This window comes from Schistocerca piceifrons, chromosome 1 (genome assembly GCF_021461385.2).
Source record: "Schistocerca piceifrons isolate TAMUIC-IGC-003096 chromosome 1, iqSchPice1.1, whole genome shotgun sequence".
Classification (NCBI taxonomy): Eukaryota; Metazoa; Arthropoda; class Insecta; order Orthoptera; family Acrididae; genus Schistocerca; species Schistocerca piceifrons.
In genome coordinates, this window is record NC_060138.1 from 29,903,018 (window position 1) to 29,921,876 (window position 18,859).

The window sequence follows — 18,859 nt, forward strand, 5'->3', positions numbered from 1 at the left end:
TCAGAATTTGAAACAGAGTATTCCAGTTAACATTGTCAAAAGCTTTCTCTAAGTCTACAAATGCTAGAAACGTAGGTTTGCCTTTTCTTAATCTTTCTTCTAAGATAAGTCGTAAGGTCAGTATTGCCTCACGTGTTCCAACATTTCTACGGAATCCAAACTGATCTTCCCCGAGGTCGGCTTCGACCAGTTTTTCCATTCGTCTGTAAAGAATTCGCGTTAGTATTTTGCAGCTGTGACTTATTAAACTGATAGTTCGGTAATTTTCACATCTGTCAACACCTGCTTTCTTTGGGATTGGAATTATTATATTCTTCTTGAAGTCTGAGGGTATTTCACCTGTCTCATACATCGTGCTCACCAGATGGTAGAGTTTTGTCATGACTGGCTCTCCCGAGGCCATCAGTAGTTCTAATGGAATGTTGTCTACTCCCGGGGCCTTGTTTTGACTCAGGTCTTTCAGTGCTCTGTCAAACTCTTCACGCAGTATCATATCTCCCATTTCATCTTCATCTACATCCTCTTCCATTTCAATAGTATTGTCCTCAAGTACATCGCCCTTGTATAGACCCTCTATATACTCCTTCCACCTTTATGCTTTCCCTTCTTTGCTTAGAACTGGGTTTCCATCTGAGCTCTTGATATTCATACAAGTGGTTCCCTTTTCTCCAAAGGTCTCTTTAATTTTCCTGTAGGCAGTATCTATCTTACCCCTAGTGAGATAAGCCTCAAGATCCTTACATTTGTCCTCTAGCCATCCCTGCTTACCCATTTTCCATTTCCTGTCTATCTCTTTTTTGAGACGTTTGTATTCCTTTTTGCCTGCTTCATTTTCTGCATTTTTATATTTTCTCCTTTCATCAATTAAATTCAATATTTCTTCTGTTACCCAAGGATTTCTATTAGCCCTCGTCTTTTTACCTACTTGATTGTCTGCTGCCTTCACTACTTCATCCCTCAGAGCTACCCATTCTTCTTCTATTGTATTTCTTTCCCCCATTCCTGTCAATTGTTCCCTTATGCTCTCCCTGAAACTCTCTACAGCCTCTGGTTCTTTCAGTTTATCCAGGTCCCATCTCCCTAAATTCCCACCTTTTTGCAGTTTCTTCAGTTTCAGTGTGCAGTTCATAACCAATAGATTGTGGTCAGAATCCACATCTGCCCCTGGAAATGTATTACAATTTAAAACCTGGCTCCTAAATCTCTGTCTTACCATTATATAATCTATCTGAAACCTGTCAGTATCTCCAGGCTTCTTCCATGTATACAACCTTCTTTCATGATTCTTGAACCAAGTGTTAGCTATGATTAAGTTATGCTCTGTGCAAAATCCTACCAGGCGGATTCCCCTTTCATTTCTTAGCCCCAATCCATATTCACCTACTACGTTTCTTTCTCTCCCTTTTCCTACCGATGAATTCCAGTCACCCATGACTATTAAATTTTCGTCTCCCTTCACTATCTGAATAATTTCTTTTATTTCGTCATACATTTCTTCAATTTCTTCATCATCTGCAGAGCTAGTTGGCATATAAACTTGTACTACTGTAGTAGGCATGGTCTTTGTGTCTATCTTGGCCACAATAATGAGTTCACTATGCTGTTTGTAGTAGCTAACCCGCACTCCTATTTTTTATTCATTATTAAACCTACTCCTGCATTACCCCTATTTGATTTTGTATTTATAACCCTGTAATCACCTGACCAAAAGTCTTGTTCCTCCTGCCACCGAACTTCACTAATTCCCACTATATCTAACTTTAACCTATCCATTTCCCTTTTTAAATTTTCTAACCTACTTCCTGCCCGATTAAGGGATCTGACATTCCACACTCCGATCCGTAGAACGCCAGTTTTCTTTCTCCTGATAACGACGTCCTCCTGAGTAGTCCCCGCCCGGAGATCCGAATGGGGGACTATTTTACCTCCGGAATATTTTACCCAAGAGGATGCCATCATCATTTAATCATACAGTAAAGCTGTCCAGGTCCCATCTCCTTAAATTACCACCTTTTTGTAGTATCTTCAGTTTTAATCTACAGTTCATAACCAACAGATTGTGGTCAGAGTCCACATCTGCCCCTGGAAATGTATTACAATTTAAAACCTGGCTCCTAAATCTCTGTCTTACCATTATATAATCTATCTGAAACCTGTCAGTATCTCCAGGCTTCTTCCATGTATACAACCTTCTTTCATGATTCTTGAACCAAGTGTTAGCTATGATTAAGTTATGCTCTGTGCAAAATTCTACCAGGCGGCTTCCCCTTTCATTTCTTAGCCCCAATCCATATTCACCTACTACGTTTCCTTCTCTCCCTTTTCCTACTGATGAATTCCAGTCACCCATGACTATTAAATTTTCGTCTCCCTTCACTATCTGAATAATTTCTTTTATTTCGTCATACATTTCTTCAATTTCTTCATCATCTGCAGAGCTAGTCGGCATATAAACTTGTACTACTGTAGTAGGCATGGTCTTTGTGTCTATCTTGGCCACAATAATGAGTTCACTATGCTGTTTGTAGTAGCTAACCCGCACTCCTATTTTTTATTCATTATTAAACCTACTCCTGCATTACCCCTATTTGATTTTGTATTTATAACCCTGTAATCACCTGACCAAAAGTCTTGTTCCTCCTGCCACCGAACTTCACTAATTCACACTATATCTAACTTTAACCTATCCATTTCCCTTTTTAAATTTTCTAACCTACCTCCTGCCCGATTAAGGGATCTGACATTCCACACTCCGATCCGTAGAACGCCAGTTTTCTTTGTCCTGATAATGACATTCTCCTGAGTAGTCCCCGCCCGGAGATCCGAATGGCGGACTATTTTACCTCCGGAATATTTTACCCAAGAGGACACCATCATCATTTAACCATACAGTAAAGCTGCATGCCCTCGGGAAAAATTACGGCTGTAGTTTCCTCTTGCTTTCAGCCGTTCGCAGTACCAGCACAGCAAGGCCGTTTTGGTTAGTGTTAGAAGGCCAGATCAGTCAATCATCCAGACTGTTGCCCCTGCAACTACTGAAAAGGCTGCTGCCCCTCTTCAGGAACCACACGTTTGTCTGGCCTCTCAACAGATACCCCTCCGTTGTGGTTGCACCTACGGTACTGCTATCTGTATCGCCGAGGCACGCAAGCCTCCCCACCAACGGCAAGGTCCATGGTTCGTGTGGGGGGGGAGGGGGGGGGGGGGGCAGGATACTAGTAGTACTGTACCCAAACACGATAGGTTTTTCTTTCTATTCATCTGCAAAAATTTAGATTTTTCCACATTTACAGCTAACATCCATTAATAACACCAACAAGAAATTTTGTCTAAGTCATCTAGTATCTTCCTACAGTCACACAACTTCGGCACCTTACCATACACCACAGCATCATCAGGAAACAGCTGCAGCCTGCCAAAACATGTATGTATATAGAGAACAACAGCAGTTGTATCATACTTCCTTGGGGCATTCCTGACATTACCATTGGGTCTGATGAACACTTTCCATCAAGGACAGCACACTGGGTTCTAAGGCTTAATAAGTCTTCGATCCATTCACATATCTGCGAACTTATTCCATATGCTCGTACCTTTGTTAACAGCCAGCAATGGGACAGCATGTGATATGCCCTCCAGAAATCTTGAATTATGGAATCTGCCTATCGCCCTTCCACATAGTTATCAGTACATCAGGTGAGAAAAGAACAAGCTGAGTTTTGCATGAGCGATGCTTTCTAAAACCATGCTGACTCATGGACATAAGCTTCTAAGTCTCAAGGAAGTTTAATATATTCAAAGAGAGAATATGTTTGAGGATTCTGCAGTAAACTGAAGTTAGGGATATTGGTCTGTAATTTTGCGAGTCCATTCTTTTACCCTTCTTGTATACTGGAGTCACTTATGCTGGGCAAGAGATTCATGATAAATGCAAGCTAGGTAAGATGCCAATGACATAGAGTACTCTTGTAATACTGAACTGGAATTCCATCCAGACATGGTGATTTATTTGCTTTCAGCTGTTTCTCTACACCAGGGATGCTTATTACTATGCCGTCGATGGGGGGTGCATGTGATGGTCAGATAACAGTATGTTTTTATGATTCTCCTGTGTGAACGATTTCTTGAATGTGAAATTTAGAACTTTGGCTTTCATTTTGTTATCTCCAACAACCGCACCAGACTGGTTAACAAGGGACTTAGTGGAAGCCTTATATCTGCTTAGCGATTTTACATAGGACCAGAATTTTCTTGGGTTCTCTGTAAGATCTTTTGTAAGGTGTGATGGTGGTAGTTGTTGTATGCCTCACAGACGCATGAATTTCTATTAACTTTCCATCGTCATCATTTGTACATTCTTTCTTCAACTGAGAGTGCAACAGCCTCTGCTTCCTCAGCATCCTCCGAGATTTGTTATTAAACCATGGTGGATCTTTTCCATTCTTTATCCATTTACTAGGCACATAACTTGCCAAACCACAATTTACAATCTCCTTAAAATTTGCACATCATTCTTCTACATCCATCTTACCGAAACTAAGTGATGTCAGTTCACTGTCTAAGTGAGATGATACAACTGCTTATCTGCTCTGTCTAGCAGACACACTCTCCTAGCCTTCTTGACTGATTTATTATTTTTCGTAATTATAGTTGCTATAATGACATCATGATTGCTAATCTCCATTTCTGTTATGACATTTTCGATAAGGTCTGACCTATTTGTAGCTACAAATACTAATGTGTGGGTTGCCAAGCTAACTGCTCAAGACAGTTCTCAGAAAAGTGTTCAAGAGTATTTCTCGTGACTGTCTATCTGTAGCCCCCACAATGAATCCATAGACATCCCAGCCTATACTTGGTAGGTTAAAGTCATCTGCAACTGGTATTCATGATCTGGGTATTTACACACTGTTGCTGGTAGACTGTCTTTGAATGACTCTAGAACTGTCAATTGGAATTGGTTATATGTTACCGTATAACTTTACTGTCACCCTCAGTTTTGACATCAGTGGAGGCAATATTTTTGTCATCCACAATGCTGAGCACTCCCACTCCTATGGCCTCTAATCTGCCTTTCCAATATACATTCCATGACTCACTAAATATCTCAGAGCTTTCCACTTTGGGTTTTAGCCAGCTCTCGGTCCCAAGAATAATTTGAGTGTCAGACATTTCCTGGAGGGCAGTAAATTTGGGAACTTTGTTACAAATACAGGGTGTTTCAAAATGTGTGTACTGATTTTAATGCTTTGTAACGTTTATTACACTTAACTTATAAATAGTACATCAAATGAAAGAGCAACTCAAACATTTTTTCTTACTAACGTTCAATGTGAGCGCCATTCATCAGACGTGAAGTCAAAAGCGCATTCTCTTCAAATCTTGATCAGTGTGTCTAGAGTAATTGTTGCAACAATGCTGCTCCCAAACTCGGGTGGATAAGCTAACAGCAACATGATCCTTTATGAAACCCCAAATGCCAAAAATGTCCATGGCTTCATTATTATGTGCGAACGTGGAGGCTATGCAAATCACACTCTGCTATCCGGCCCCTTGCTCACCATCAAGCAGTCGGGTGCAGCGTTGTTTAACGACTCCCATACCGAGTTGTGCCAGTGAGGCGGCATACCATCTTGCTTCCAGTGAGGTTCTGTTATTCAGCTTCTTCCAATAGAGAAAAGAGCAATAGTTCTAGCCCATAAAGTTAAGAAATACCAATCACAGTTGCTTCAATGAAAAAATGGTTCATAAGCTTTCTGTCAGTATATGACTCAAAAAACATTCAATTAGGTGAATCGTTGCAACTGTACCATCTCGTGTGGATTTTCTGACCCCCAGATGTGCAGATTATTTGTGTTCACATTCCCGACTATGTGAAATGTCGATTCATCACTGAAGACGACAAGACACGGTCTAGAAAAGCAGCAATATTTCATTTGCAAAGTTGGCACGTAAACCATAGTCTGTAGGCTTTACAGCTTGTAACAAGTTGAAATGATAAGTATGTAGTTGTAAACGTCTCCTTTAAAGTCTCTACACAAATGTCACTGGAACTGTTAATTCAGGACTAGCATTTTGAACTGATTTCTTGAGGCTATGCATGAGAGACTCTCACTCGTTCAGCATGTTCTTCAGTCACTCCTGATCATTTCGTACTCTCCCTTTGCACAGAGGTACACAAACAAAATTGTTTGAGCTGCTCTTTTATTTGATGTGTTGTGTACAATTGTAAGCTGAATGTAATAAATGCTACAAAGCTTTAAACCCATGTATTCAATCTGGGTTGAGTTTACTGATAAATTTTGGCAGTTGAAGTGTTTTTATTCTGAATGCCATCTGACTCCCATTAATGTGTATTGACTGGCGAGTGTTCATAAGAGTACCTCAGAATACGGTCTAACCTGTAAAACCCTCACGTGCACTCCACAAGTGCTCTGCTACCGGAGTAGCTGCTTCCTTCATGTAGTGCACCTGTGGCCTATCAAGGGGAGTCCTACAAATCCCCACACGATAATGCAGGCCTAGAAATCCGAAGTCAAGACCGTCACAGGCTTGATGAAGCCTTTGGTTGAGACCTTCCACTCGGCTCCAAACCAAAGGATCCCGATCAACTCTCGGAACAACGCTACGAACTGTGAGTTCTGCTTGCACCCCACGTGTGTGGCTAGCAGTCTTAACCACCTCCACCAGCCACCTGTTTGGACTGAGGATGGTCTCAGAACCCATGTTACAGGCATCGTTGGTGCAATGTGAGCCACAAAATGCAGATAACTGCACCCTGCACAGCCACAGACAAGCTGCCTCCACATCTTGGATGAGGTCCCCTGGAAGACTCCTTCCTTCTACATCTACATTCATACCCCACATGTGCAAAATGTATATTAACAGCAATCAGTATCAGATGCCACAGTTCTCTACATTTTTTCACTGGTACTTCATGAAAAGAACATTGTCTTCACTCCAGGGATTCCCATTTAAGTTCACGAAGCATCTCCATAATACTCATTTGTTTACTGAACCTGCAGGTAACAAATCCAGCAGCTAGCTGCCGTACTGCTTCAATGTCTTCCTTTAATCTGACATGGGGAGGGAGGGAGATTCCAAACATTGGAGCAATATTCAAGAATGGGTCACACTAGTGTTCTCTTTATGAATGAGCTACACTTCTCCTAAATTCTTCCAATAAACTGATGTTGACCTTTCACCTTTCATGCTACTGCCCTTACGTGCTCATTCCATTTCGTATCACTTGGCTCTGTTGCATGGATATTTAATCAATGTGACTGTGTCAAGCAGTATACTACCAATACCACATTTAAAAATTTGGGCCTTTTTTCCCTAGTCATCTGCATTCATAGCAAGCTGCCATTCATCGTACCAACTTGAAAATTTGTCTGAGTTGCCTCGTATCCTCCCACAGTCAGTCAATGTCAACACTTCCTCGTACACCACAGCATCATCAGCAAACAGTCTGATTGCTGCTCCTCCTGTCCATCAGATGTATTTAGAGAATATGAGAAATCCTATCACACTTCCCCTGGGGCACTTAAGATGATACCTCGTCACTGATGAACACTCACCATTGTGGACAATGTACTGGGTTCTACCACATAATAAGTCTTTTGAATGACTGACATATCTGGGAATCTAATCCATACACTTGGCCCTTCATTAACAATCTGCAGTGGGGCACCATGTCAAACACTTTCCAGAAAACTAGAAATATAGGAATATGGAATCTGGCTGTTGGCCTTCATCCATGGTTTGCAGGACGTCATATGTGAAAAGAACAAGCTGAGAATCACTTGAGCAGTGCTTTCTAAACCTGTGCTGATTTTTGGACAGAAGCTTTTCTGTCTCAAGGAAATTTACTGTATTCAAACTCAGAACTGCAGCTAACCGATGTTAAGGATATTGTTGTGTAATTTTGCAGGTCCATTCTTTCATCCTTTATATATACAGGAGTCAGCTGTGGTTTTTTCCAGTCAGTTGCAACTTTTCACTGGGCAAAAAATTTGTGATAAATGCCAGGTAATTAAGGAACCAGTGCCGTAGAGTACTCTCTAAAACAGAACTGTCCTGGTGGCTTATTTATTTTCAATGCTTTCAGGTGCTTTTCTATTCCAGTGATGCCTGTTACTGTGTTCTCCATATTGGGCTCTATGGGATGGTAAAATTGCTGTATATTTATACAATCCTTCTCCATTAATGAGTTCTTAAATGCAAAATTTAAAACTTAAGCTTTCCTTTTGATGTCTTCTGTTGCCACACCAAACTGGTCAGTGAGTGATTCCATAGAAGCCTTCACAATTTTACATAGGGCCAGAATTTGCTCAGGTTCTCAGCAAGATCCTTCACTAAGATAATGGTGGAAGTTTTTGTGTACCAATCTTTTTGCAGATGCTCAAATTTTACTAACTTTTCCTTTGATCATTTGCAAGTTCTTTTTGAACCTAGAATGTTACAATCTCTGTTTCCTCTCCATTTTCTGAATTTTGTTGCTAAAGCAAGGTGGGTCTTTTCTGTCCGCAATCCACCTGGTGCTGTTGGGACTCACTTCTCCAGAACACAAGAACACAATTTGCAATCAGTTTAAACTTTGCCCATATTTCGTCTACATCTGTCATAATGCGAAAAAAGGATGTCAATTCATTATGTAAGTGGGCTGCTAACAACTGCTTATCTGCACCTTCTAGTACCAGTATTCTCCTATCCTTCTTGATGGATTTATTAACCAGTCTCACTGTAATAACATCATAATCTGTAATGGCCAGACACTGTAAATAGTTCAAGCCCGTTTATAGCTACAAGGTCTGAAATGTTTCCATTGTTTTGGGCTGTCGTACTAGCTACTCCAGGCAGTTTTTGGAAAATATATTCAACGCTACTTCACAAAACTGTCTGTCCGTACTATCTGCAAAGAATCTGTGTATGTCCCTGTCTATACTTGGTAGGTTAAACTTGCCTCCATGTAACATTACATGCTCTTGGTATTTCCACACTACTGATTATAGACTTTCTTTGAATAATTCTAAAATTGTATGATGGAATCAGGTGACTGATAAAAAAAACCTCTGATAATTAACTTGAGTTCATCTAGGCCAACTACTCACATTGAGATAACATCCGAATACAAGACTCTGTAATAGGGGTTGTAACACATGTACCATATTGGACAGCACAGTGGATCAAGTGTCATTTCTTAAGTTGCCCATGAGGCAAGCATTTGTAACAAAAAAAAAAAGAAGGTAACAGGGTCTCTTTTTTTATGTAAACAACTTTCATATCGACAGAACTCCCGGACTTTGTTTTGTTTCACATAGAAGAGAAAACTGATGTTCTGCTCCACACACTTTCCTATTCAGACTGTTGTCTGAGCGTTACCCATTATAAGCCGTAGAAATCCATAATTAAAATTTTATCAGTTCTTGTTTTCACATATAGTTGCTACTTGACACTTTTCTTGATAAAGTTCACATCAACAGTCATATTAACGTACCACAAAAAATCGTGAACAACTACTTTGTGCTACGTAAGAAGGATAGACATCCAGTAAGAGGGTAAAAGTTTAGGTAATCAAACAAGTCATGCCTGAACAAACTACATTTGCTTTTAATGTCAGCAAAGATGTGAACATGAAAGAGCATAAGAAAGTGTTATAGATGGCTGACAGGTTCTTGAAAAGTGCAAAATGACATGCAACAATAATTGTTAATGAAAAGTAAGAGAAGAAAATATAAGTATTTTTCAGTTAACCACTTTTTCCCGAATAGGGGAATGGTAGGTTAGAACGGTACCTAGACACTAAAGTATTAAATGGTAATAAGTTGCCTCGTATGTGAAAAAAGATAAATGCCCTCTACTTACATGTGACTGATATAACTTTTCGGGGGGGGGGGGGGGGGGGGGGGATGTGGGAAGGGGGGGTGCCTCTAACGGAAAAATAATTCTAGATCAGTTGGAGAAATCTACAGAGGACAAAAGTTATGTGGTTTTATTTTAATAGATTCTGAAGGCTTATGGGGAAAACAGGATGAGCAAGAGGTAGAGTACATAAGAGTACATACTGAATTAATATACAGCGTGCGTCAAAAAAATGTATACACACTTTGAAGCGGCATAGAAAATTTATTTCCTGTTCTACAATGTTAAATTTCTGGAAATGGAAAGCTGAAAGTCCAATTGGAAAAATAAATGTACTTTCCAAATGTGATTAATGTTCAAATTGGTGGCCTTCAGCATCAATACATTTCTGAGTACGAGTCACCACTGATTCTGTACATCATACCAAAGTGTCCAATGAGATTTCTGCGCACACTGCCTGAGTCTCATTTCAAAGTGTGTCCAGGTTACGTGGTTTACTTTTGTACACCTCATCTTTTACTGTGCCCCATAAGAAGAAATCCAGTGGCGTGTGATCTGGAGAGCATGCAGGAAACTCGATTGGTCCCCTGCGTCCTATCCACTGGCGTGGCACATTGTTCCAGGTATGCTCGTACGTCCCTATGACAGTGCGGCGGGGCGCCATCTTGTTGAAAATAAAACTCATCATTACTGTATAATGCACAAATGGCAGGGAATATGGAGTCAGCAAGCATTGTTAGGTACATTTATCCAGTAAGAGTACCTTCAAAGTGGAAAGGCCCATGCAGACAAACCACACCACACATTTACACCAGGTAAATTCACAGCCTTTTCAACTGTAATGTGAGGATTATCTTCAGCCCAGTACACACAATTGTGCCTATTAACAGTTCCATTGAGTTTGAATTGGGCTTCATCTGACCAAATTATGCTACCCATAAATCTCGGTTCACGTCTTACCATCTCTTGAACTCATTCACAAAATTCTAACCTTTGATCTGGATCGTCATCACTTAGCTGTTGCACCAGCCTTGGAATGTACACACGAAACTTGCCTTTCTTCAGAATGCGTAGCACACTACTAGCACTTACATTACTCTCACGTGCCGCTTGCCTTGAAGATTTTTGAGGCGAACGCTGAAACAGTTCCAAGACCGCAGATGTGGAATCATCACTTGTAGCTGTACGAGGTCACCATGATCGACCTTTATGCACATCACACACTGTTCCACGAATTTCGAATTTGTCTCGTAGACGTGTAATTGTTAACCTTGAAGGCGGTTCTGTACCATACTCGCTTCTCCTCTGTCTTCAAACCTCAGCTACATTCTCAAACTTCCAGTACAACTTACTTATCTGCTTCCGCGCTTCAAAGCTCAAACGCACGTCCGCCATGTTGCAGTTACTTCCTTGCCACTGCTGCCACCTGTTGAAGAAACATAACATTACTTTCTCACAGATATTTAACCTTGTAGAACGGGAAATAAGTTGTCTATGGCAGTTCAAAGTGTGTATACAATTTTTTGACGCACCCTGTACATGAGTGATGATATCTGCAGTATCAGAAAGACAGGATCAGATCAAAGAAAGATGAGGAGGAATAGAGAAAGGTAGATGAATTAGTCAGCGTGGGATGTCACTTTCATTTTTAAGGTAGTTTCCCATCTGTGTCATCCTTTTGACATTTCAGGAGAAGTCATAATGAGCTGAGACTATAACATGTTTCATGCACTTCAATAAACTGCCTGCTTCTTAGGTGCCTCAAAAGAAATATCTTTGGTACACTATTATGGTACATTTAGTCATAGTTTTGTATTTTCCTAAGCTGTCTTACTAAACAGATTAAGTTCATCAAGTTCTTAGATTGATATTATTAATTCCTCTCTAAAAACTGAAACTTGTCTCAATGACTGAAATAGTTAGCAGAGATGAGGCACTAGGAAAATTAGACAAAAATGAAGAAAAAATCATAAGAAATCCTTATCGGAATGGTGGTGTAGAGCTTAATCCAGTCAAAGGATAAGGCCAGTATTTTAACCATTATGAAATCCAGCATTTGTCCACAGGAGTGTGAGTGAATAAAATCTTCTTGGTTATCAATCTGTCTCAAACTCAGTTAAAACTGAACATTTGGCTGGGGCCACGAGCAATGTCTTCAGAAGTGAAACTGCTGACTGCTGGTATTGGTATGGTGTTTTATGTATGTGAGTGAACAAGCAGAGTCCGCAGCAGATCCAGCTCCTCACGGCATTATGTGACTTTCAGAGTATGATGCATCAGCGCTACCTTCAGAATTGATAATTCACACCTTCCTTTCCTCCACGTGCAAGCACAAACATGATTCTTTGTTGCCAGCTGGTATCCAAAGACCACCCAAAGTGTGAACACATGTCTCTGTTGAAACTATAGCACTGTAATCGAATCTCGGCTCTTTCTCTTATAATTTAATCACAATACATTGTCGCATCAGACAAGGTTCTCATCTTTTCAAACTATATTTTGTGTTCATCTTGCATACTAAATTCCACAGATTCCTGTGTTTCATGTGGTGTGTATATTCAGCACATACAAGGGACAGTCAATTGAAAAGTGACCCCCCCATAATGGGACCACTGAGTGGTTCCATTAAAAAGTAATCACTATATGCATGACATGTACCTACTGGGGGACGAGGTGCCCATTTCCTGTTTCGTAGAATGCAGTCAATCACTGACAGATCCACACCTGCACCCCCTCTTGCACTTCCTCATCTGACAAATATACACCTATGCATATCATTCTCCAGACCACGAAATATGCGAACATCATACAGTGACATATCTGGGGTGTACAGAAGATGTTGCAGCGTTTTCCAACCAGATCGTTGAAGTGTGGCCTGGCCTTCATCCATCTGACAGGATGAGAATGGGTGTTATTGTGCAACAGGATGATTCTGTCCAACAGCTCAAGGGCAAACGGCAAAGCCAACAGTGGAAACATCCTACATCTCCCCACTAGAGAAATCCAAAGCTGTTCGCGCAAGTCCCGTTAAGGTTATGATGACCTACTTCTTTGACTGCGTGGACCCTCTGTTCAATGACTTCACCATGTGTGGAACAAGAATCAGTGTGCAGCACTAGGAACAACAATCAATGTGCAGCACTATGAAGACACTTTGCAGAAACTGTGATGCTCCATAAAGTCAAAATGTCCAGAAATGTTGTTAGACAGAATCATCCTGTTGCACAATAATGCTTGCCCTCACACTGTCAGTTGGTCAAAGACTACACTTCAGTAATTTGGTTGGGGAACACTACATCATCTTTCACCATGTAATTTTCACATCTTTGCCAACCTTGAAAAGATGTGTGGACATCAGTTTAATTCGGATGAGGAAGTGCAACAGTGGGTGCAGTTGTGAATCCATCATAGGCTGACTGCATTCTACATAATAGGAATTGATTGTCTTGTCTCCCAGTAGGATAAATGTCTTAATTTGTGTGGTGACTACTTTTGAATGGAACCATTCCATAGTCCTGTTGTGGTGGGTTTTGAGTTTTCATGTGACTGTCCCATATAGCTCTGTGATGGTGCAGCTATAAATATTGTAACATTCCCAGGGAATACCGCATACACCTGGCAATCTGAAACGTGTATTGGGCTGTAGTTGGTTCGTAACATTTCCTGAACCTTAAGAGCGGGACGGAACACCCGCCTTTTTTTTTTTTTTTTAAGAATAAGGTCATTGTCTTGCCATATTGGTGAAATACTGTCTCTTCCATTGAAGTTATGAAGTATCATTTGGCAATTATATCTGAAAGTGTCCACAGTGTTGTTCTTGTTATGACTATTTACCTTAAATATGTGTTTTAAGTGCTTTGCCATGAGAGATATAATCTTAGTCCTTTGTTTTAATATGCTCAAGACAACTTTTTTTTAAAAGCAGGATTATGAAAATTATTTGGGTTCTGTTAGTGATTGGTGTGGATTGGCAAATCATATATGTTGTACATTGCTTGTCTACATTGTGACTTCATCTTACCTGTGGAAATTTATGGCCTATACTACTTTGCCTACAGAGTTGGACACTGTGTTAATCTTTAAAGTAAGTTGTTTCACCTCTGAAGATGACTTTAGTGACAGGCGTCAAAAGCTCAAAAATTTTATACAATTCGATATTACTTGAAAATGAGAGGATCTTATTAAGCCTAACATTTATCATCTAGGGTAAATTGTCTTTATGAGGATGAATAAGATTTCAGTAAAGAAAGATCCCTTTTCTGCAGTGTTTGTGTAATCACTGTGATTAACACATTTCTTTTGTTTAAACATTGACAGTTCTCTTGTGATAAATTGTTTCAACAAACATATGCGGATGCTGTCAGAACTGATCTTGTGTTACTTCTTTTTCAGTGCCATATACCTACATGTTGATGAAGCTGTACAAAACATATAAAAGGCTACAATATATTAATGACTGCAGACAGCTTTCATAACTATAATATAAAGAAATTATAAGGGCAAGAAGTCACATCAGCTACTATTACAGATATATATGCACACATTTGTATATTGCTGATAAAGTATCACATATTTATTTAAAATCTTTGGTCAAAAGCATGTTAACAATAAAACATCAGCAATTTCACACCATTGATGTGTGTGGAAAGTATTGTTCACAGGCCTCTGTTGATAAATTTTGGTAATTGTAGTTAAGCTCCATCTTCATAAAAACATGACACAGTCTTAGATTAAGTTGTGAGAACTCCAATGAATATATAAAGTATTCGGCTCAGTGTTCCCCATTGTGTAAACTTAGGCAAAAAATAAATAAATAAAATAAATAAATAAATTTTGAAACATTTGTACACGGCCTTGTATAACATAATTACATTACAGTGTATAGACTGACAAACTTCATGGGGTTTCAGAGGGCATCTTGAAGAACGAGCTGATGACAGGAATCTATGCTCAGAAACACCATTTAAGAAACTACAAAGTGTTGAAGCTACAGGTGAAAACACTGCCAGTAGGCTACCCTCTCAATAGCAAACATAAATTGTAACACTGAAGTCACCGCGTCTAGTGTTCTGCAGTGTCACTGTGGCGGCAGGTGTTGCTGTATTAGACACTGCCTGACATTCTGAATACTATCAGGTCTTGCTTGCAGTCCATTAGTGTTAAATTGTTTTCTGGCAAAGCATAGTGGCACTCTGTAACACCATTGGATGATATTTCCAGATATACGTTTCTGTTCTCAATTTCTTGCACAATGCCTCGAAGTTTGTTGGTATATTTTTTGTTATCCTCTGTATAGGAATTTGTTTAACACTACAACACATTCCATTTAGAGATGATCGCCTTTATCATGTTGCAGTCTCACAGGAATGTGCTGCAATCAACAATGCAACACAGTGAAATTTTGCAGAAGTTATTTAAGAGCTACATCAAGAATGTGCAACAGCTGAATTTTTTTAATACTAGAAAGTGAATGTACACTCTTAATATAAATGCTTGTTACAATTTTCTCCTATATAACATTATTGACATGTTAGCTCCACATGAATTAAGTCCAGCAAACAAAGAATTAAACAAGGTGTAAATTTCATTCATTGTTTAAATAATGGACGAAGTACATTCCAAAATATATAAGTAAATGTATGACTGTAGCAAAATATGACAAAACAGATTAAATAAGGAATCAGTGAACAATGGCTCTCAATAAAACTTGGAATTCACTGCAATTCTGGTGTTTATTGTAACCTGCTGTGAAGATATTGAAATTGATTTGTAGAGAAAAATTAGATAAAATTGCCTTATGACAATGATTCAAAAAGTGTTGATGTTGCCCATTATCAACTAGTGATATACATAGCAAAAAAATGATAAAATTATAAAAAGCTTTAAAATTTACTTGTTAGCTTTATTGTTTTTTACATGGCAGGTGTTCAAGGAACTACTAAATAATCTCAGAGCACATTAATCTGAAAAAAATGTGTATACTACCAGATTCAGTTGTTTTGTGTTTTATCCATTATAAAGACAAGTGTTAAAGATACAAAGCCGTAATGAGTATTTAAAACCTGTTATGCCATGTAGAAAACTAGCATACAAGAAGAGAAACTTAATAAAAACACAGGAATATTTGCTACCTGTTAATAATGAATAGAAAAACAGATCTAAAATGTAGATTGCACCCTCTGCACTCAGGTTTTCTGTTTAAAATTTTTGACTAGATTATGCTTACATAACAACTTATCCCCTTTTGGTTTCAGTGTTTGCACCTGTGTACTCTTCATTATTCACTCTTTTCAGATCCCTGCTCTTAAATGTCTATCATTGGTGGACCTTATCAGCACCATGTTAAGAAGATCTATAAAACTATACGGGGTGCCCCAGAAATGTTGCTACAAACTTCGACCTGTAGAGGGTGTCTCGAATAACAGATCGAGGACAAGAACCCGTATCCAGAAGTGTCATTCAATGCTGCTACGGAGCATGGAAGTTACAGGCACTGCTGTCTGCCACTAGGCCATCCCTTCAGCAGAAAATGCGACTTTGTACACTTTTTATGCAGACCAGCTCACAATATTGAATGTTATTCAGTTATCGTAACTGACTGCCAGCGGGGAAGATGGAGCTAGATTCTGTGTAGAAAGGCTTTGTCTCCCATGAATGCGATGCTCTCTTGCCTCATTGAATGACGGTTCACAACAGGTTTCCATGCACAGTGTGTATTATTTCCTGGAACCTCCTAAAATATTCATTGTTTCTTGGTATACAGGGGAAAAATAAACTGTGGATGGATATCAGTGTCTGAAAGCATCGTCAACCGAGGCAGCAGAGCATCATATTCATAGGAGAGATAGCCTATCTATGCATCAGCTAGCTCCATCTTCTTCTCTGGCAATCGTGCCAGTCAATCACAATCACTGAATAACAAACAACATTGCTGGATACTCTGCCTGTGGTCCGTCAGTGTGCAAAGTCAAATTTGCTGCCAAAGGAGTGGTCCTAATGGCAGGCCAGCACCTGTAACTTAGAGGCTCTGTAATGTTGCTGGATGACGTTTCCAGACACGTATTCCTGTCCTCGATTTCTTCCTTGACACACCTGTAAAACCTTGAAGTGTGGTACAACATTTCTGGGACACCCTGTATAATCAAAAGCCAGTTATAAATGAGAGGTTATGAACTTTCACCTAGTAAAAAGATATGACATACTATGAAGAACTCACTAACTACACACATTTTATAATATTCTCCATAAAGTGTAAATGCCATTTTAAGTACTAAATTTTTGTTGCATGAGATATTCCAGATAAAAGATGAATCTCATAGCTGTATTTTCACATATTGTATCCCATTTTTAGATACAACATATGGAAATACCAAAATATTTAACAATCTTTTAATTACATTTTCCCCTCCATCCCTATACAGCATACTAGCCTCCCCCAGGAAGTGCTTTGTTAATTACTTGCTAAGAAGACTGTCTGTGAAAAGTGGAAGACTTGTTTTTTTGTTTTTGTTCCAAATAAAAGCACAGCATATAATAAACGTTTACATTTAATGAAACAGGACTGTAATATTATTTATTTGTTCGTATCCTTGGCATTTCTAAACACTATACTTTTCATTATATATATCTGCTTGTGTCTGTATGTGTGGATGGATATGTGCGTGTGTGCGAGTGTATACCTGTCCTTTTTTCCCCCTAAGGTAAGTCTTTCCGCTCCCGGGATTGGAATGACTCCTTACCCTCTCCCTTAAAACCCACTTCCTTTCGTCTTCCCCTCTCCTTCCCTCTTTCCTGATGAGGCAACAGTTTGTTGCGAAAGCTTGAATTTTGTGTGTATGTTTGTGTTTGTTTGTGTGTCTATCGACCTGCCAGCGCTTTTGTTCGGTAAGTCACCTCATCTTTGTTTTTATATATAATTTTTCCCACGTGGAATGTTTCCTTCCATTATATTGATATCATATATATATATATACACACACACACACACACACACACACACACACACACACACACACACACACACACACAGATGATGTGACTTACCGAACGAAAGTGCTGGCAGGTCGATAGACACACAAACAAACACAAACATACACATGAAATTCAAGCTTTCGCAACAAACTGTTGCCTCATCAGGAAAGAGGGAAGGAGAGGGAAAGACGAAAGGATGTGGGTTTTAAGGGAGAGGGTAAATAGTCATTCCAATCCCGGGAGCGGAAAGACTTAGCTTAGGGGGAAAGAAGGGGTATACACTCGCACACACACACATATCCATCCGCACATATACAGACAGAAGCAGACATTTGTAAAGGCAAAGAGTTTGGGCAGAGATGTCAGTCGATGCGGAAGTACAGAGGCAAAGATGTCGTTGAAAGACAGGTGAGGTATGAGCGGTGGCAAATTGAAATTAGCGGAGATTGAGGCCTGGCGGGTAACGAGAAGAGAGGATATACTGAAGGGCAAGTTCCCATCTCCAGAGTTCTGACAGGTTGGTGTTAGTGGGAAGTATCCAGATAACCCGGACGGTGTAACACTGTGCCAAGATGTGCTGGCCGTGCACCAAGGCATGTTTAGCTTCAGAGTGATCCTCATTACCAACAAACACTGTCTGCCTGTGTCCATTCATGCGAATGGACAGTGTGTTGCTGGTCATTCCCACATGGAAAGCTTCACAGTGTAGGCAGGTCAGTTGGTAAATCACGTGGGTGCTTTCACACGTGGCTCTGCCTTTGATCGTGTACACCTTCCGGGTTACAGGACTGGAGTAGGTGGTGGTGGCAGGGTGCATGGGACAGGTTTTACACTGGGGGCGGTTACAAGGGTAGGAGCCAGAGGGTAGGGAAGGTGGTTTGGGGATTTCATAGGGATTAACTAAGAGGTAACGAGGGTTAGGTGGACGGCGGAAAGACACTCTTGGTGGAGTGGGGAGGATTTCATGAAGGATGGATCTCATTTCAGGGCAGGATTTGAGGAAGTCGTATCCCTGCTGGAGAGC

The 18,859-nt window shown here is 39.9% G+C and overlaps 1 protein-coding gene across 4 annotated transcripts in view; it reads left to right on the forward strand.

Annotated features, from left to right (window-relative positions):
• LOC124791574 overlaps positions 1-15,587 on the forward strand; it is a 151,753-nt gene extending 136,166 nt beyond the window's left edge. For all 4 annotated transcript variants that reach the window (XR_007016573.1, XR_007016574.1, XM_047257870.1 and 1 more), the window contains one exon: positions 14,257-15,587. Coding sequence is in view for 2 of the 4 variants with exons in the window: in XM_047257870.1 (XP_047113826.1) it covers positions 14,257-14,339 (83 nt within the window). In the remaining 2 variants the exon portion in view is untranslated. The remainder of the gene's footprint in view (positions 1-14,256) is intronic.
• The last annotated feature ends 3,272 nt before the right edge of the window (positions 15,588-18,859 follow it).